The following is a 21002-nucleotide window of genomic DNA, read 5'->3' as shown; positions in this document are numbered from 1 at the left end:
ATTAATAAATGCAAGTAATTAAGCTTCCTCACCCCTGGAGTGAACTATCCCTCATCTTCCCCAGAGCAAAGCAAGGCTCATGGAGGAATAGAGAGCGTGCACAATGGCACCTGATCAGAAAGAGGATGTAGGAGAATTCTTTGCAAGTGCTACAGCTGTAAAAAAGGCTCTTCCTCCATTTGAAAAAAAGCACAAACCTACCTGAGATTGTCACCTTGGATACTTACAGGAGGGAAGACACTCCCATATGGAGCACAGAGTCACCATTCAGTGCAGTGACCAGAACCATTTTATTTGCATTATATTTAATAAATCCCTTATGGAATAGGCTGCTGCCTGGAGACTTTTGTTCCAAAAAGAAAACCACATTCCCACAGTTTACCTCCAGGCTAGTAGCTGTTATCAGGGTCTTCACTTATCACCACACTGCCTCTCTGGCTGCAGCCAGGTCTGAAATGCTCTGCAGATACACAAGAGCTTAGAGCAATCTCACAGCCAAAAACATCTGCTCACCCAAACAGCATTCCAGGCGTGCATCACACCTCCCAGCTTCACAGCAACACACAGGGACAGCAGGGAAGAATGGGGAAACTATTCATCGGGCATTTACATTTGTTTTTAAGTCAGGGAGCCTTTGGGATGCAGGAGTGGCATCCATACCTTTGCCCTGGGAAAAAAAGGCAGCTTGGTCTCAATGCTGATATCTTCTGGGAGGCAAACAGTGCTGGGAAAATGAGGTTTTCCTCTTCTCTTGGGCTCTCTTAACACTCTACTTGTCTTAAACTCAAGCTAACAGCTAGAGCACACAGTACAGAGGACAGACTTGAAGTAGGGATAGAGAAAAAGTATTCTACAGCATATAAGGTTCTTCTCCTCCCTGCTCACCTCCCCTCTGCTTTTCAGCATCATGACACAGAAGCCAAAATACATTTTAAGGCACATTTCTCCTGTATCCACTTCCTTGACTTCCAGCAATCTTGAAATTGCAATCCCTTGGGGCCACAAAGAGTTCCTGCTCCCTGGGTGACTTGTATTTAGTCTTGGGCTGGCTCCCCAGGCAGGCGACTGGCTGCAGCTTTTGCCGCCTGCTGGCACCATCTGCAGGCCCTGCAAGCGAGGGAAGATGAACTTAATCAAGTTTCTCACACTTCAATTTGAGTCTCATTTCCAGTTGAAATGGGGAAGAGACAGATTGCCACAGGCTGTGGAGGGGCGAGTTTGGCAAAGGCACTGGGATCTGCACACTGCTGCCTGAAGAAGATCCCAAGGTGACACCTTGGAAGCAGTTATGTTGACGCGTGGCTAGCTGAGATTAAATTTTGTCCTTTACATATGGGTTAGACTGGGATTATTAGCACCTCTGAAAATGTTATTTCCTCTTCCTAGGAGGTTATTTTTGGCTAAGAGGGAGATGTTCCTTCTGGAACATTGCCCGTGTCATCTGTTGCAAAGAAAAAAAAAGGCTTAAAACTTGGCCGCAAAACCTCTGCTCATGTGACTGCTTTCCCAACTGGACCATTTGTGTTGCATTTACAGCTCTTTTGGTTCAGATTGCAACAGAGCAAGTGCTGAAGAGTATCACAGTGCCTCCTGAGCCAGCCAACCTGGTATTTCATGCACTCACCCTTGACTTGTTTCTGGAGGTCTTGTCCTTTGACATGATCAGCATTGCTGTGCTGGGTGGCACTTGCAGGAGCGTTGCCTTTTGGCAGCACCTCGAGTGGAGTCCCCTCTGTCAAAGGCAGGGAGAGCTTTGTTATAAACAGTGCGAGCAGAGCAGAGTTTAAAAGCATTTTGCAACGTATGAGTTGCTAATAGCTAGCCAAAATAAATTATATTATTGTAAATCAAAAGTTAACCATTTTTTAGTAAAAAAAGTTAGAAAAACTAAGGAGGATCAGTTACACCCCTTGTCAGAATGGGGAAGGATTCTGGCAATGTTTCAATAGGATTTGGGTGTCCAGTTCTCCTAAACTCATCCTGGCCTTGTGTATCTGCACAAGGCAAAACAACTGAAGCTGACAGATGGTCAGCCCAGCTTGTCATGTCTTGGTATCCTCGCTGAGGCTTGGATGTGAAACACAGATTAAACTGAGATCAATCACTTGTTGCACATAAACACAACTGAACATTAATTCTTCCCCATAGGTTACAGGCATAGCTGAGGCAGTGGCTTACAAAGGATGTGCTTTCTTACCTGTCAAAAATCCACTTAGACCATATAAAAACCAATCAGATCAGCTTACTAATCGTTCTGATCATTAGTGTTTACTCTGGCTTATTTCTTGCATGACAATCCATCTTCAACAGAGCTGGTGCAGGATGTCACCATCTGTCAGAGCTGATGTCAGGCACAGACAAATCTCTCTGGCCCCTACCTGACTGGTGGCTGGCAGGAGCCCTGACCTTTGTGGCAATGGATAGGCTTCTCGCAGCTTTTGACTGATGGAAGAGGCTGGCTCGGCGCAGGTGGTTCTCACCACCTGTGTCTGTGTTGGGGCTTGAGGGAGTCCAGGGCTTAGCATTCGAGATCTGAAAGACACCAAGTGCAGTTAACCTCAGTGGTGATGTCTCTGACCTCTGACTGTTGCCACATTGTACCAAAAAGATTCCTTTCCCACCCGACCGGCTTAGCTTGCTCTTTAGGCAGGAGGTCAAGGGTAAAGATATTTAGAAGAAGAATAAAGATATTTAACTTATTTCCCCATGCAGTTTGTACTACATTTCTCTTCCTGTATTTAAAAACCACCCTAGCTTCACTGGGTCTATGCCTTATGCTCAACCCATCCCCTTCAGAAAGAAACACAAAGGGAGTTTGTGTTCCTACCCTGTGGAAGTTCGGTTCAAGAGAGCGAGATCTTTTCTTTCTGGCTGTCCTCCCAGCAGACACCTCCTGGTCTCTCCTGCTCCTCAGCTCTCCCCTGGCTGGGGAGCACAGCTGGCTCCCAGCTGTGGGCTCCAACAGCAACCCTCCAATACATGCCCTGTCTCTTGTCTGACAGTCTGGGGTAGAATTGGCCTTTGGATACTTCAGCTCAAGCACATCCTCCCCAGAGGTGTGGACTCCTCCTTTGCTCCCAGGGTCTCTGTGCTGGGCTCTGGAGCGGCGACTGGCTGCAATGAGGGAGATGCTTTTGGTGCTGGTGGCAATTTCCTCCAAGGTCTCTGGACTCAGTAGAACAGCAGCAATGTCTGCAGGTGACTTTTTCCCACGGAAGCCTAGAGAGGTGGGGGAGTGCAGCCTGGGAGTCAACTTCCCTGCAGCAACATCTGTTGGTTTCTGCTAAAAATCAAAGCAATTGCAGCGTAATTTGCTTTTCATTCAAAGCTTTTATGCTTTCCCCCTTCGAAGCACTTTGAAACGCTTGGAAGACATTAAGTTTCACCTGAAATATTGTTACAATAACTTCTGTGCACAGAGAAACAAAAGCAAAGCTTTTTGACTGTGTATCTCCCATACACAGCCATGGCTACAGAGTCAGTCAGCCAGTGAGCAAGGAACTGATGAGCTCCTAACTGTCCCTCCTCTTCCAGGGTGCTGAGTGAACTGGACACACTGGAGACGGGTGAGTCACACAGAGTGCCTAAACTGGAGAAGGCAGTTAAGCCTTGGCCTCTTAGTTAAATCCCAGGTTTTAAACCCAAGGCCACTGCTCTAGGAGCAATTTTACCACCTTCCTCACTATATTTAGCTGCTGTGCATGTTTTTGTCATCACAAGAGCAAGGTGCTTTCCACATCAAATGTGCCCTGAATTCAGTTCCTGCCATACTGACCTGCCAAGCTGGGCTTTTTGGCAAACCAGAGAAAGTTGGGCTGATGTGGGTGTCCAGAGACCCCTCCTTCCTACAGGGTGTTGTTTTAGATGATCTGCAGCTGCCACTGTGAACAGAATATGCCAGCAGGTTATGAGATGAAAGCACAGGCCCCTTATCAACAGGGAGAGATGCAACATGTTTAGCTGAGAGTTCTCAAGCTGTGGAGAAAGCCAGAAACCTGGCAAACACGATAATAAAGAACACAGCAAGGAATACTTCAGGATGCATGAAGGAGAGATATTTTGTCCCCTGATCCTCACAAACTTGGCTGCTTTATTTGCTTTAAATGCTTGCCCACCAACAGAAGCAAATTGAAACTTGTCTCATAGCCTCTCTCTGCAGAGAAGGCTCCTGCTAAAACATGGAGCTGCTTTGCAAGAACAATGTACCAGGAAAGTCTCTTCTGGCAGATTCCAGTTTCTAGAGGTCCTTCCAGTTTGATATGTCCCAGCTTTGTGGACTTAGCTGGGAGCTACCACGTCTCTGTGCCCTAGAGAATAAGTCTAATAATGAGAAAGACTCACATTACCTGTCTGAGTCAAGGGTGATGGAGGGAATGTCAAAATTCACCTCCCAGGGAATATCCTTCATGTTCCCAGACAGACCCTTTCTGATCTCATCTTTATTAGGATCCGGACGCTGACTTACATCCAGAGAAGGGCTTTTGTGGGGCTGCAGGAAGAGGGAAGAACGAGACCCTCAGCAGATTTTTCTCACTGTAAAGCCCCTTCAACAGCCCAGGCTCTCAGCCTGCATCACAAAGACACTCTTGATACCCCATGTGCTTCTGCATAGTTCCAGCCACCTGCTATTTGCTCCCCTCCTGTAGAGGGGCACTCAAGGTAGTTTAATTTCTCATATAACAACATGACTAACATTAAGTTTATTATTCAAGGTGAAACCCAACTCCTTGCCCTGTTCATTCTAGACAATCATAATAAACAGAAGACGCTGGTGCTTGGACTCCCTGCTGAAGGCTGGCAATTTCCTGGCAGCCCCTTACTGTCTCTCAAACACTGTTTTCCAAAAGAAAGGGGCCAGCAGCATGTTTCCATTCTGTCAGGAAAGATCTGAAGACCTCAATAACAACTGTGCCATGAGCAAGTAGATGTCTCTAGGTAAGAGTCTCCTTCAGCAGGCCCTTGGAGCACTGCATGTTTGGCCATCTAACCTTTGCTTTTCTCTTTGCAACAAAACCAGTTCTCTCTCAAATCTGACACAACAGAAGCTGGGTCATTCACAGCACTGCCTGGGTGCTTCTGTGCTGCTAAAAGCCTTAATTCTCTGAGGTAAGGGGAAGGAGGGAAGGAGAGTAGAACTCCAGAGGCAACATGTTCATAAAACAGCGTGCAGCCTCTGACTGGCACTAGGACCCAGCCAGGTTTTGTGTGTGAATCCATGGCCATGACAACATCATGGGATATCGTGGATTCTCCAGCACAACAGGCTGCTCTGCCTTACCCTGAGCATGCTGGACATCACTGAGTGTAGCAGCAGCAGGCGGTTCAGCATCCCCTCCTCCAGCTCAGAGAGGTGCAGGTGGTGTAACCTCTCCAGTGTCTCTGGGACAGGAATGTTCTGGGCTGGAGCAGAGATAAGGAGGAAGACTTAAAAATAAATCCTAGAGAAACAACTGAGAGCTGTGAAGTCATGACACCCAAGACCATGTTTTCTGGATGGATTGTTCTCCAGTTTACCATCAGAAAACAAAGCTTGGAGATAAGGACAAAGCAGGAGAAAAGGTGCTGCTTTACCTTTTATCAGCATATGCTGCTGCTGAATAATTTCTTCACAGAGTAACAAGTGCTGCTGCAGTTGCTGGATCACAAAATCCTTCTGGCACAATAGATTCTCCCTGTACAGTGTATTTGCCTGCAGCTCTGTGTTGCCAAGCTGAAGCTCATGGGCTCTGCAGAGAAGCCTGAGCACCTCCTGCTGATCCTCACTAGTGATTTGTCTGGGGAAAAACTCCTCCATCTGGGAAGCTTTTTCCTTGGCATTTGCTAAGTGCTGCTCCAGCTCTGTCTGAAAAAGACAGATAGGGGTTTGCCAAGGCAGCTCAGCTTCTTGGGGCAACAAAGGCATTTGAGCAGATCTTTGTTGTGTCCTTCATGCTGAGATTGAAGTAATATCTACAAGAAGTATTTTGTATTTTGCTTGTTCTACTACCAGCCACCATATTTCAGTCACGGCAGATATGTACAGATGCACAGTCCTCGCCTAGAGGAACTCAAATGTTAATGGGAACTACCCAAAAAAACAACAACTAAAAGCAATTACCAACACATTGAACAACCAGTGAGTGACAAACCCTCAAAATGGAAAGGATTAGCTCACTTATAGATAATACAAGCCCAGTGGGTGCTTTTCCCTCATCCTAAAAACCACAAGGACATGGGGATGATGCAAAGATCAGTGTTCTATGCTGCTTCCTTCAGCACCTCAAATTATTTAGGAGTCCAGCTGCCCCACTGCTTCTGTGGTGCGAGCCCAAATCCGCATGAACCTCTGAGTTATGCTGCTGCCATCCTGCCCTCAAGCACCCACCAGGCAGGAGGCAGACTAGAAATCTTAAGGGCACCTTCACCTCCTCACCTTCAGGGCCGCTGTCTTGCGCTGTTCTGCCAGCAGAAGGTTGATCTCTTCTCTTGCTACTGTAACTTCATGAGGTTCAGGTGAATTCGTCACATCCACTTCCCTGTCTTCCTCCTCCACGTTTTCTCCTTTCTCCTCCTTTGCTGGCATGTCATCCTTACATGCAACCTGAGCCTTCTCTTGTTCCCAGCTGCCAGCCAGAAAAAGAAAGGAACTTCTGGGACATAGTGACATAGCTCTAGTGGTGCATAGCCCTTCATTGTGTCTGTCCAGCTTGTTCTTCCATGGCAGCAACAGAAATAATTAGTCCAGGCTGCTTTGGAGCTGGACAAACCACTCAGAAGAGCACAGTTAGCTTCCTCCCCTTTGGAAATTTGTAAGACAGGCCTCCTATGTGTTCTTTCCATGGGAAGGACAGTGCTTTTCCCCACTTTTAGTCTTGAGCCTAAACTCAATGCAATACGTGCTGGTTGCCTTATGGAGCTACAGCTACTCACTTCCCATGGCGAGTTTGGAGGTCCCTGTATACATTGTGCTGGAAGCTAAGGAGACACTCACTCAGCAATTGTTAGGAGGTGCCTGCAGGTATCCACGTGCAGCTCAATGTTGGTGTTTTCCAGCTCCATCAGGCTGTGACGCATCTCCATCTGCTCCCTGAAAGCCCCGATCAGCTGCGCCCGCAAGGTGCTCATTGCTTGGCTGCTGGGTGCCTCAGAGCCCTGCTGCCCCTCTGCTGCAGGAAAAGACATTTCTGAGCTGACATTAGGCCAAGTGAAATTCTGTGAAGTCCCCCCAGAAACTACTCTGGGACCAAGCCACATGTAACGAGACATTCATTTACAGGACTCTGCCTCATTCTGCAGCCTTGTCAAGTTCATCACGTGCCGAGGAAATCTGGTATAGTTTTATATTATTAGCAATAAATAGGGCTCATTGCCATGCTTTTGTGAATATTAAGAGGATACTGCATTGCAGGGACATCTCTTCTGCCTTTACACCCACCAAAACCAAAAAAGTTTTCTGTGCTTGTTATCTAGAAACGACCTTGGGTACTGGTAGCAGAGGCCTATTATATCTCATGTCTAGTCTGTCAGGGAACTTGACTATTTTTATTTCATTTTTTGCCAGGTTCACTGACAAAAGGAACAATCCCTGGGGCAGAACAATCAGTGTTTTAAAATCTTTGCCCTGCCTGTCTCTGTTTTTTTCTTTCTTTAATTACATGCAACGAACCATAGAGCAGAGCTCGGTGTCCTGACACAGCCTCAGAGCCCATGGTGACGCAGGCTACAACAACTCGGTCACCTCTCTGTGATAGACAGGACTTCCCCCCAGCAAATGCCATCATTTGATGTCAAATCTCTTTTCAAGGGCAGGTTTGTGAAATGTAACACGTTTTAACGTTGATGGGGATGCTGAGAAGGGTGATATCCAGAGTTACACGGTACATCAGAGAGAGGCTCCTGCAGAAGAATAACCTCAGTTCCCCACCTGCCTCCACTGCCCATCAGACTGTGTTTTCCACTTCGCTTCTCTACAAGCATTGCTGAGCTTCCCCCAGCTGTGTCTGCACAGAGACCCAACAGGCACAGCCACAACCCACCCACACAGCTCCTCTCCCGCTCTCGTCCTTCCAGACAGCCCAGAACCATTCCAGCTCCTGGCTCTACCTTGCAGAACCCCGAGGTTGGGGCCAGCTGCACTTTTCTCCTTCTCCTGGTCCTCGACCCTTGCCTTCAGACGCTCGATCTCCCTGCGGAGCTCCGCGATGATGTCAGTGTACTGGTCCAGGTGGTAGGAGACATTCCTCAGGTTACACTTCACCTGGGGAGCCAGAATAGGTGAGTGTTGGTCCCGTGATTGGTACAAGGGCTGCAAACAAACCCAGGCTTTCAGCTGGAGGGCACTGAATCTTGTGACAGGAAAGGATTTTCCCTCGTGAGTGGGGAGACTAAGTGGTTTTCCCTAATCCTTGGAAATTCCCAAAATATGACAGAGAAAAGCCAGGGAGCCTGTGTCCACAGGAAAAACACATAGATCCAGAAGGAAGGAAAACCTTGTTGTAGATCACTGTTCCTCTTCCTTCACCCCATGAACCTCTCCATTTTATTCTTCATTGCTATAGGTCTTTAGTTCCTCTTCCAAGCCCAGCACCTCCACTGGGACATTCCCAATACACTGTCACCATCTTCCATCCATCATTCCTCATGTTGCACACCCAGATCCATACCAGGCACATCGTCCTCTGCCTTTCCATTATTCTGCCCCCTTCTTTTCACCTTCAGATTCCTCTTCTCATTCACAACCCAAACAATTTGCTTTCCACTGTTCCCTTCATCTGTATTTCTTCTCTCACTCACACTGAGCCCCTACACCAACCTCCACTGCCCCCTCCTGAAGTGTGTTCTCCCTTCACCCACCACATCTTCTATTTCCACTTGAAAGCTTTTAGTCATAGAGTCATGGAATGGTTTGGGTTGGAAGGGACCTTAAAGATCGTCTCTAAGGCAGGGACACCTTCCACTATCCCAGGTTGCTCCAAGCCCTGTACAACCTGGCCTTGAACAGTTCCAGGGATGGGGCAAGCACACCTTCCCTGGGCAACCCATGCCAGGGCCTCACCACCCTCAGTGAATCTCTAAGCCCAAACTCCTTGGGACTGGTTTGCTCTGGTACCTGTGTCTTGATGTTTTTTGCTCGGTAGGCATAGATCAGGGTCATTCGAGATTCTTCAAAGGAGGAACTGGCTGGGCTGATGTGTGCAATCATAACGGTCCTGCTGTTGCCCCCTAAGGAATCCTGGAGGGATGCAATGTTGGTGTGGTTAGTAGGGATGTGACAGGGTTTTTGCTGCTCAGGGTCTGGGTACCCCTGCAGTTCATTGAGATTCTGATGGAGAATCCCAATTAAGAGTGAAGGAAGTGCTGGTAAAAGACCATTCATTAGGCCCTCTCACTACCAACAGCAAAATCAATAAGTAATTAACTTCCTACAAAAGAAGAATTTTTGCAAGAGAATTGCAATTTCCACAAATGCACTGGCAGCTTCTGAATTCCACTCACAACAGGAGCCTTGAGTTTCTCTCCATCTCTCCTCCTCCCCACTATCCTCTAGAAAACACATCTGTCATGCAGCAGCAGTGATAGCTCAGCACCAAGGCTTGAGGGGAGGTTCATAAATGAGGTTGTAAAGGATCCATAAAATAACCAGCGGGGCAAAGAGTGTGTCTGCAGCCTTTCTGATTTCCTAAGGGAGAGACAACTTGTGACAGCACACAGTCACTCTCAGTCTTCCTTCCTCGTGCCCCAACAAATTTATTGGCCAATTTCAGCCAAATCTTATAGAAGGGATAAAACATTCAAAGGCAGTAAGTTAATTTAAGGAATCCCTGGTCACTTGTAAGCTTTGAGATGTACAACCCAAATCTTTAGGATTGCTTTAACCCTATAGAAGGTCCTCCCTTAATCACAGAGATCACATGTAACAGGCACAGCTCTGTCCAAGTCAAGCCCTGACGCATTGCAAAGCTCGCGCGAGATCCTGGAGGAGCATTCCAAGCTGGATAATGGCAATGCACGGGGATAGTCAAGGATCAGCCCTCAAGCCCTGATCTGAGCAGTGATGCCAAGCCCCGTGCTGGGTGCAGGGGGCTGTGCCCCACCTTCAGCAGGCGGGTGAGTTTGCTGTCTCGAAAGTTGACAAACTGGGCCCGGCTCCCGCCCTTCTCGCTCAAAGCGTTGATGCAGTTGCCTAAAGCCAGCAGGGAGCGGTTGATGTGGGCTCCTTCCTTCATCCTCTTGCCCCGGTTCTGAGTCTGTTGGGAGGAGAAAGTGGGAAGAGGGACAGACAGACAAACCCCATGCTTGAGAACAGTGGGGCTGCACCTTGGGAAGACGTGTGGCATCACCGGGGTCAAGGTTTGGATATCAAAGCAATCCCTCACGCAAAAATCAACCTGAAAGTGCTGGGTTAAACCCCACTCTGAGGCACAGAGGTGCTGATGGGAATAAGTTTCTTGGAGAATGGCCCAGGTTTGACCTCTTAGTTCTTAAAAGATAATTAATAACTATCTTCTAAAGATTGTTTCAGAAATTAAGGTGCATAACTACATCACTCCAGAATTTCTGGTCTCAGTAAAAATACTTGGTATGTAAAACCACTCTTCTTCAAATCACCTCCCCAAGTTCAAGCATTTCCTCCTTCCCATAGGAGCCAGCTGACTTATTTTCCACCCACCAGCATCCCTCTATTCCACCAGCACCAGCTTTCTCTCCAACAGCCCAGCCAATCCCAGCCAAACCACAGCCTCTCTTCAAATGTGAAATTTGCTGCTTTTTTTTTCAGACCTGAGGGAAGGCTTGAACCCAAAAGCAGATTTACGTTTTTCCAATTACTGCAGTTGGCCTAATAAAAGGTACCACCAATATCTTCACACTGAGTCATGATTTTCAGGCTGTCTCAGGTACAAACTACTGCTCTGAAGCAGCAGAGAAGCGCACAGTGCTGCTCCTCACCCCAGGGCTGAGGGCAGGCAGACCCCACGCCCAGCAGGCCAGGGAATCGAGCCAAGTCTCACCAAAAGCTGCTGAGCTCTGGCCATACCTGAGCTGCTCTCTCTGACCCTGCCAAGTCGACCATGAAGAGCTTCCCAACCCGCACTTCCTCGCCAGTCTCCTTCCGTGGGCTCCTCCGTGTCACCGTCACCTGCAGCACCGCGTGCGAGCGGGAGGACGCCCCGTTGGCCGCCGTGGGCTCCTGGGTGCGCTGCTTGTTGCCTTTCATCAGCAGCTGCATGATCTGAAGGGAGTAGAACAGCCTGTGAACATGCACAGCTCTCCCTGAGCCACAGCACAGCGTTCCCTCAGACTGAACCCCTCACCCAGGGTGCTGGCAAACTCTGTTCTGCTCGTGCAGGCAGGGGTTTGCTGTTGATTTTCCCCAGATCTCTCCCTGTGGCTCATGGGGAGTGCTGTGTTTGGGGCTGTTTTCTGTGAGGCCTGTTTATCTCACGTCCAAGGCACATGTTTAAGTGCACATCAGTGTCGCTCAAGGGGGTTTAGTTAATTCTTCTCACTCTCCAAATGGTTGTTGACACATGTACACAAATCAAAGCACTCCTGCCCTTCCCAGAACGCAGGGTGCACCCTGGGGAGGCAGAGCTAGCAGATGGACAGCTGGGGATTTTACCCTGGTTCCTACACCTCACTTGACTCCCTGATCAGCCCTTTTCATATAATTCATCACATTAATCCAGTCCCACCAGTGTCCTGCTACAAAATGTCCTTACTACTGAGTAAGTACAGGCAATAGGAAAGCGTCAAGAAATTTTAAAGCACTGCTGCATGAAAGCACAAACACCCTCCCTTTCCCCTCACTGCAGACCACAGTACCTCCTGAGCATTTGTAGTGGAGACTTCTGTAATTCCTGCTATCTGGATGCTGCCTCTGGAGTCCTCTCTCAGGTCTAAGAACCCCGAGGATGGGTTCAGGAGGTCACGGATCACTTCATTATAGATCTGAGGGTAAGAAATGGCAGGTTGGTTTGAGACTAGCACTGGGTCCTTAGGGTTGAGCTGGTCCTGCATTTCAATGGACAGACTCAGACACCCCATTTCCTATTACAGCTGCTCCACAGAGGCTGGATCCAAGGCAGTACAGACCTCACCTCCAGGTAGGACATGGAGACTGTGTAATCCACCTCCTCAGCAGTGGCTCCAAGGCCCTTGAAGAGGTCACCAAGAGCACGGATGTAAATCCCTGGTTCTCTGTCTGTTCCCAACATCGTGTAGGTTTTTCCTGTTCCTGTTGAAGATAAATAGAGCAGCAGCAAAGCCCAACTTCCACTTGAGAAAGTTTCCACAATGAGTGATACCTGGTTTCCTAGGGATTTCTGTGCTTTACCCCCTAATTTCCTCCAGTTAACTCCAGTTTCTTATGCTGCAATGACACTGCCTGAGGAGTGACACGGTGCATGCCATCCAAAAAGAGTGGGCAGAGGCCTGGCAGATGGGCAGACAGGTAGGGTAACTGCTCACCGAGGTGTTCAGAGCAAGAGTAGAAACATATTTTCATATACTCTGTTCTGTATAAATGCTTTCTACAGCTACATCGGTTCTCCTGAGATCAGCCTCCAGCACTGCACAGATGCCCTTATTACCTCCTCCTTTTAATGGGAAGATTTGTCTCTACTGAATTCTACCTCAATTAAGTGACTTTTCAAATAAAGCAGCTTCACCGTTACTTTGGCATTTCAGTGAGGTTCACGCTTCCCAATGAGAATGGTATTTCACTCTTGTCCTCATAGCAAGCACTTAATTGGCTCAATATTTCTGGCTTTCACTGTGATATTTTATTCATCTGGAGCAGTACAGCTACAGGAACTACTTTACCTGTCGGACCGTATGCAAAAATGGTTGCATTGTATCCAGAAATAACTCCTTCTATCAGGTTTTTGGTCGTGGACACATATACTTCCTCCTAATTCAGTCAAAAAAGCACAGATTTTCCGTCAGGCATAACAGCTGCTCAAATATCCTATAACTAATTGCATTCCCCATTATTTTCTCACTTTATTTTAGAAATTTCCTGGGCTTTGGAAGGATTCTCAAGCTGTTTGAATTCTGATACATCATCAAAATGAGCAGAAAAGCACAGAGGTTTATTGAATTTTCTAAAGGCAGGCAAGATGCAGGAGCCTACTGAAAGAAATAACCTTAAATATGATTATTTTCTTGGACTCAGAACATGAAATACTGTGTCTTTTTCTTTGTGTCTGCTGAAGAAGGGAATAAATTCTCTCCATGACCTTATCCTTTATGGAGAAGTGCCACTGGGCCTCCAAAAATGTCTTAGGTAGCATACGAGGGTGCCACTCTGAAGTTGGATGTGAAAGAGAGCACAGATGACCAAACAGCTGTGAGAAGCAAGGCTGTGGCGATCACAAAATGCAGGTGCTGATTAAATCCTCACAGTGTAGCTCATACCTGTCTGCAAAACATGGCTCAGTGAGGGCACCAGAGTTCCCTCCATGAGCCTGTAAAACCACAGAGGCACAGGGAAGAGCTGTGTGAGCAACAGAGCCAAAAACATGACAGTGATCTCATCCCCCAGAGACCTTGGGAGACAAAGCTCTTCATCCCTGCTCAGGTCTGTTGCCCCTGGGGAGGCCACAGCAGGAGGGAGAGGCAGACTGAACACTGCACATGTCTCCCCCCCACTTGTCTGGCAAAAGGAAAACCCTCACAGCCCTCTCACCTTCAGCACTGTCACCTTTTATCTGGGTGACATGTGGCCTCTGGGCTGTGCAGTTCTACTCACCTGCCAAAAACATTCTTCTAAGCAGGGAAAACAATTGTAGTGTTAAGCCTTTGGATTAAGAAAAGGGAAGGCTGTTACCTGGGTTGCTGTGTGATCAAAAACCACGTCAAATACAAAGGTTTTTTCTCGGGATCTGTTGGCTCGCAGGATGTCATCTGGATCTTCACTTGGATCCATCAGGACCACCCTCTGTTACAGGACAAAGACAGAAGATGAAATGTTAGGTCTGCGTTTGGTTAACAGCCTGTGGGGATTCCTTACAGCACTATCCCTTGGCCAGGGGAATGCTGCACTACAGCCTTGCCTGGAAAACACTTACACACACAATGCTGAGGCTGACAGACTTGGTTTTGCAAGTGATGTTGCAACTTCTGTAATTTGGAGAACTGTAAAATGCTTTGAAGGTCTGTTGAGCAGTGGAACGGTCGCTGGCATTGGGCAAGAGCAGTGGTTGCAGGGACATGACACCCAACAGGCCCCCATGCAGGCAGGGGGGGACAGGACCTCTTAACTCAATTTTCAGCTATGATTCAGACAGGAATTATGAAAGAAAATAGTCAGGTTCTTCAGGAGAACCATTGCCCAAAGTCATCTGCCAAGGCCTTTTGAGCAGCAGGACTGATCGAAATACCTGCATTGCTCAGGGACAGAAACTTCATTCCATTTCTGGCTTTTATGAAGGAAAAAACAAAGGTGGGAGAGGATTTGCAGCAGGTTACAGAACTGGTTCTGTTTCCTTTCAGTCCTTTAGGATCTATTTTAGTACATGATTATCAGTGTATTATTACTGTGGAGAATGGGTTCCTGCTCCACTGAGATGGCTCATAAGGAGATGCTCAAGGCTCAAGGGAAGGACAGAGAGCCCTGTGTCTCCTGCTCCAGAGCAGCTTTCACTCTCTCCCAGGTAAACAGATCATTAGATAAGCAATTAGAGCATAGATCAACCACTACTTGACTGTCAGAATAACTGCATTGGTGCACCAGGAGAGAGAGAAGTATCCAGGACAGGTGCCCATGGAGTTCAGGAAATGTCAAAACTTTGGGTTTTCTTTTTCTTTTGCATTTCCCACTAAATTCCAAATCTCTAACAAGTACCTCCTTGATTTGCAAGTTTTCAATTAGCAGAATTACTTTTTTGTTGTTGCTTTTTAAAAATTCTTTAGTTTTCACTGGTCCAGCTCAGGCCTTAAAAACCTGAAGCAACACAAGAATAAACTCCAAAGGGAACTCCTGGTTTGTCCTCAGCAGCAGGATTTGCCTGCAAAAGAGGGACTGACACTTAATCATGTGCACATGCAACTGTGACAGGCAAGAGCAGAGCTTGGAGAATGAGGTCATCATGTTTCCTTTAGAAGTTTAGGAGCATTTACTAACACTTTCAGGCCTCTTTTACTGAGCTCTTGTAACATCCAAATTTTGCTCACAGTGTATCCATGCATCCAAAGGGTCCTTTTCCAACCTGGGGCTACTGCCTGGTCTAACCAGCAGTATTCTAAAAGCACAAATCTTCTGCGTCTCTTCTGCTATTGCATGGAAGCATTAAAACACAACAAGCCACTAGGAGAGTCAGTTTTGAGTTAGAGTTAATAAGCAGACAGAAGCAGTTCTAAATGAGTTCAGCTGAGAGTAAAAATAGAAAGGAACATAAATGCAAATCAAAATACACCAGGAAATTTAAGTACTTCAATTGCCCAGTCAATTAATTTGCTTTCATAATTACAGTTATTTGCATTATTAAGAGAAAAGCATTCTCATAGACAGAAGTTACTCAGACTAATGCAAAGCACATTTCCTTCCCAGATTTCCATTAGAGAAAATAGATCTTGGGGGAGATGATGCAAGTCTGAATAAGCTGTATAAAAATAAAACTGATATCCTTGTGAGATTAATGGTTGCTTTAAAAATAGAAAAGAAAAAAGAAAAGGTATTTCACGGGTAAGGTGCTAAACAAAAATTGCATTTGTAAGATAATCCATAAAGGGAAAGAGAGATTCATGTTCTCTTTGCTTCAGAGGGCTTCTATCATTTGACTATTGAGTGGAGACCAGATATATTACAGAATTAGTCTGTGTTCAGGAAGGGTTCAGAGATAGATCAACTGAAGCACAAAAGAAAATAATGGGATTTACATTGAAAATGAAGGTAAATAACAAGGACACAATAAAAATATGTAAACAGATATAGCAATGTAGAAGAGGTCAGTGGGGGCCTCCTGCAATTCCTACCTCTGAAAAAAGGGGAGCAAGAGGTGGGAAATGCAGAACTGGAAAAAAGAGGTGCCATTGCATGGGAAGCTGCATCCCTGCTGTGTCCCAGCAAGGGCAGGGGTTTTGCAGGATTTGAAAGCAGGTGCTTTCACATGGACCAGAAGAGCCAGAGGCTTGGGGTGGCCCGTGGGGTACCCAGCAGAGTCCCCAGTGCCCATGGTGGGGGTCCCCAGCTCACCTGTTCGCCAACTCTGCGGGCAGCGAGCGCAGCTCCCTCCTCCACTTCGGCCTCACTGAGGGGTCGGAGGCGAAGGGCCACCTGCACACACAGCACACACGTGGCTTGTCTGTGCTGAGGCCACCCAGACATACCTGCAGCAGGGCTCAGCTCTGAGCAGGCACCAGCAAGGGCTACAGCTTCTCGCTGCGTCTCTTCTGCTGATCAAACTCAAAACCTTAAAGTTTAAGGCCTAAAAGTTTAAGGAAGTTTATAAAGTTTAAATGAGTTCATTCTCTCGTGATTTGCACTTTTATCTTGACAAATTCTTCCTCCCTCTTCCCCCATTTCTGCCTCTAACACAGCAAGACTCCGACTGATTGACAGAGAAGGTGGCAGAGTGAACTCAGCCGTGTCATTGCAGCTGCCAGCAGGAACCTTCGGAGGTCTGGGACCATGGTACCAACAGTCCTAGGGCTGAGCACGATTACAGATTCCCCTGGTGCTTCCAAAACACTGATTACAGTTATCCATGACAAAGAAAGGGAATTGCATTTCACTAAGTACCCATTTTGTTTAATCCCAGGTAGCAATCCTTATGAGCCTGTTCAACCAGATCAGAGCAAGTTGGCCCTGATCTGTGCAGTTCCCACAGGGTTCCTCAGGAGCTGGAATTCATTGCAGGACTGATTATAAAGTAGCAATTAATTGCCAGTGCCTCGTGCCACAACTCAATCAGCCAGAAACACACTGCTTTGCTTGAAAGGCAGACGATAATTTGACTCGAAGATTTAAAACACAATGGCACAACCTATTTGTCAGCATTAATAATAGACAAGAGCACATGTATTTCAGCCTGTTTAATCTACACGTGAAGTCATAGAGAAAATGTGGTGTCACAGATCAGCTGTGGGGTTAATTGGGCCCCCTGAAGCTGAGGTCCTGCTCTGGCCCTGACTCACTTTGCAGTTGTGGCACAATCCCAAACCTGTGTGCCTGCTGGAGGGTCTATTTGAAATCCCACCTAACAGCTGTCCTTGAGGTCTCAGTTAATAACAAAGATTTGAAAAATTTTCACTTTTCCACGGTTTTTTTCCCCTTCCATAAAACACAGTAACATCCCCTTTGCAGCTCCTGCCAGGAGAGCTGATGCTTCTAAAACACTGCACAGGAACAACACCACATCAGGAGGGTGGGAGTTATCAAAACAGACTCATTCTACAGCCCCACCAGTCACAAGCAGCTAGTTTCTATAGGAATCAGATTTATTTCCACAATAACAAGCTATGTGTCAATTAAATGAGGGTTTCACAAACAGCTCCCAGTCTTAAGTACTGTAGAAGCCAATTTTGAGTAGCTCCACAAAGGAACATTTCTTCACTGGGAGCATCTCCGAGTACAAGGTAAGCTCCTCAGCTTTGGATAGCTTTTAATATTCACAAGAATAAGTTAATTGTTGCAGCTTCATCATCTCCCTAAACACGGCTGAGTGACACTGTTATAAGCATCTCGTTCCCAAGGGCTGAACTAATCTCTTAAAAGCATTTAAAAATATTATCTGGTACACCATAATCCCAAATTCTGCAGGAGGCAGAGGGGATCGTGCAAGTCTCTCTTGAACAGACTTAACCTTCAGAATGGTCCAGTTAATCACAGTATTTGTGAGCCCCAGCCAGTGAGGGTAAGAAAACAAACCCAAATAAGCAGCATGTGGAGCTGGGTCACACCAAGTACTAAGGCTTTTCCTTGCATTAGAGAGGAATGCAAGGTATTCCACATATTATTGACTTTATTTTAAGCGATTCCAGTTTGAGCAGGGGTTTCTGTGTTTGCCCCAGTCATGTTCCAGCACACTGTGAGAGCAATGCTTCAATTTAACTGGGAGGCAGAGGGTTGAAGGTTGAAACTTGGGAGAGGATTACATTTTCAAAGCATTCCTCTTACTGGGATCAACAAAGAGAGATGCAGGACTGTAACCCCAGCTGCTTTTGGCTGTTTATTGTGAATATGTCAGACCCCAAAAAGACAGGCACACTGAGGACTAACTACCATCATCATCTGCCAGGTTACCCAGCCTCACCTGCCCTACAGCACATTTTTTTTCCTCTGCAGGACACTTATACACAACTTTTGCTTTAAATCATGCCCAGTTAGCACAAGTCTGGGTTTTTCTCTGTGGTTCCTGGACCACAATGCCCAGGAACACCAGAAGACAGCTGGAGAACACAATATGTAAGGATACTGAAGGATACCAGGGCTGGGTACAACCCAGCTGCTCCTCCCCATCCCATTTCCCCCCCCCAGCAGGTGGACTCACCGTCAGCTGCTGCTCCTTCATGGCTGAGGTGTGGGACGATCCCAGCTCCAGGCTGGGGGATTTGCCCAGGGAGGAGCACATGGAGCTGGAGCCCTTCAGGCTGCAGAGGCAGGAGACTGAACGGTTCAGAGGCAGCAGCCATCACCCCAGGGATGGAAAGGAGAGGCAACACCTGCGCTCCCCCGGGTGGGAGGTGACTGCAGGTACAGGGAGAGGTGGCAGCCACAGGCTGAGCCCCGGGGCAGGAATGGGCTGCAGGAAGCAGCATCTTGCACAGGAAACAGTGAAAGGGGTCAGGATCAGCAAAATGACCCAAATTCAGGCCCAACTCACTGAGCAAACTTCCACTGCGCTGTCACTTCACACACAGTGGCAATTCACGATTCCCACATTCAGGAAGTCAATCCCCTTCAGCATTTTTAGTGTCAGCCCATTCATCACAACCTATTAAAAAAATCACAAAGACAAGATCACCTTTTGTCTTCATTATTTATTGACAGTAAATGAGCCAAAGCTCATGAAAGTTACATAAGGCTTCATAAAAAATATTAGAATTTAAGTAGTTAAAGCTTAGTATAGGAAGTGAACAAAATTTGTTCTGTGGTTTGCATTAAGGGCTGTAGGTGGTTAAAAGGTCATGGGAATATTTATTACAAATTCAAAACAAAGACTGTGAGAATGAAGACTAGCCCAGGATTATATGAATTGGTCCAGTTAATCTTGCTATTTAAGAACAATCATTAAAAATACTTTATAGAATACATTAACAAAAACAATGAGAGATACTATCTTAATGCTTAAGGTTTGTTTCCCTTCCCACCCAAATTCCAGACCCTTAAGGGCACTCAGTGGAAGTACAAGAGCTGTTGGAAGCCTTTTTCCCCACCCTTATATAGCTCTAGACAGTACCTACAAACCTGCTTCTGCTTTGACCATCCTTCTGAAGCCCTTAAAAAGGCAGAGGCTGAAAACCAGTGGTGGAGAATGTGAAGGTGCACAGTACATGGATTCAATCCAAGATGGTTCTTCTTCTCTACTACAACTCCTAGTGATATTACAAGATATGCCAAAGGGACTGATTTAATACAACCCCATAAAGCAATTTCAGTAGCACACAATTTGCAAAAGCATTTGAAATAAGAAACACAAGAGAAAAGATGCAATAGTTGAAAGGAGCAGCGTCAGAAATGCCAGTTACACATGAGAAAAGGCCTCAGCCACTGGTCAGGACAACTTATCAACTTCCAAAGCTCCTCCAGGAGCAACAGTTTTGGGTGCTTTTTCTTTGTTGTTTTTTTTCCCCCCTCAGTGATGATTCACACTTCAGAGAAGCATCTTAGAAGAGAACTCAGTTCCTCTGACACTGCCATTACACTTCATTACTTTGAAAAGAGTCAGGAATAAAACTTCATTGCATGGATACAGAGGAAAAAAACCTTTCAGCTCAATTTGTGACTTAGAAAATGGTTGAGAAGTCATCTCATCACAACAAAAGGGTAATAAAAATGATTCCTGCTATGTAAGTTCAAGACACCATTCTTGAGGGAGATGAGACACTGGAACAAGTTGCCCAGAGTAATTCAGGTGGATGTCCCATCCCTGGAAGTTTTCCAGGCCAGGCTGGAGCTTGGAGCAACATGGTTAAGTGGAAGGTGCCCCTGCCCACAGCAGGGGGGTGGAACTGGATGATCTTTAAGGTCCTCTTCAAGCCAAATCACTCTATTATCACCAGAGATCTTTGATGTGTTGGAAGTTCTTCCTCATTGTTTTTCTACAAAGTCTTCCAGAAAGTTTTTTTCCAGTCAAGTTGAGAAACGAGCTTGGGAAATACTGTGGACAAAACTTTTAATCAACTATACATTTTATATGGATTATGAATGAACAAATGCAAAACACTGGAAACTAATACAGACTTCTGGAAAAACAACACCCTCTGGTTAAAGAGTGAACTATTGAAACTAGGTCACTACCACGATTATGGAAAAATCATTTTGAAAAGTTCCTGGTGAAGGGGCCATGGGATTTAACCAAGGGATTTGTGCATTTGCTATCACAGCAAGCTCACCTAAGGAAAAAAAAAAGTGAGTGCTGAAAACACCCCTGAGCCAGAGCTGCCTGCAGCTGACTGGGTCTACCCTGTGCCCAGAGGGTGCTGTCTGCTTCCCACACTGCCATACAAGTGAGCTCAGGGTTTAGGAAGTCAGTCAAGAGGGATGACCTTAACAACTTCCCTGGTCAGTCCAGGAGAGGAGACAGGAATATCCTCATTTTCCTCCTGCCCTTCCCAGGGCAAGGAGCAGGCCAATCTCTAACTGCCCTGACAATATCCAGGAAAGAATTTCTACTCATAAATACAAATACAGAGAAGCTGCTGCACCACCTTTAGGTACAGTTTTCCTCACTGAGCACAGGGGCCTTTGGAAATGAAACTAGGTACTGTAACAAGGAGCACAAGGCATGTGCATACAGAGCACTGCTCTGGAAGTTTGCAAGGCTTAAGAATAAGACAGACTAACCCAGTAATTCCTCAGG

General features: G+C 46.5%; 1 protein-coding gene across 1 annotated transcript; it reads right to left on the bottom strand.

The window, feature by feature from the left end:
• Positions 1 to 302: 302 nt before the first annotated feature.
• On the bottom strand, positions 303 to 18551 carry KIF19 (kinesin family member 19). Its single transcript, XM_032704329.1, has 20 exons — positions 18471 to 18551; positions 16175 to 16255; positions 13808 to 13918; positions 12802 to 12889; positions 12078 to 12214; positions 11803 to 11928; positions 11015 to 11209; positions 10074 to 10226; positions 9089 to 9211; positions 8083 to 8236; positions 6971 to 7145; positions 6413 to 6602; positions 5572 to 5842; positions 5279 to 5400; positions 4347 to 4489; positions 3776 to 3881; positions 2828 to 3283; positions 2407 to 2532; positions 1625 to 1732; positions 303 to 1107 (listed from the first exon to the last, which is right to left on the bottom strand). Exons 1-20 carry the CDS (start codon positions 18549 to 18551, stop codon positions 790 to 792), a joined length of 3264 nt encoding a protein of 1087 aa, XP_032560220.1. The 3' UTR covers positions 303 to 789.
• Positions 18552 to 21002: the final 2451 nt, after the last annotated feature.

The sequence above is a fragment of the Chiroxiphia lanceolata genome, chromosome 16 (genome assembly GCF_009829145.1).
Source record: "Chiroxiphia lanceolata isolate bChiLan1 chromosome 16, bChiLan1.pri, whole genome shotgun sequence".
In the NCBI taxonomy this organism is placed as follows: domain Eukaryota; kingdom Metazoa; phylum Chordata; class Aves; order Passeriformes; family Pipridae; genus Chiroxiphia; species Chiroxiphia lanceolata.
Note: the sequence above shows the minus strand (reverse complement) of the source record. Positions and strands in the feature narration are given on the sequence as shown.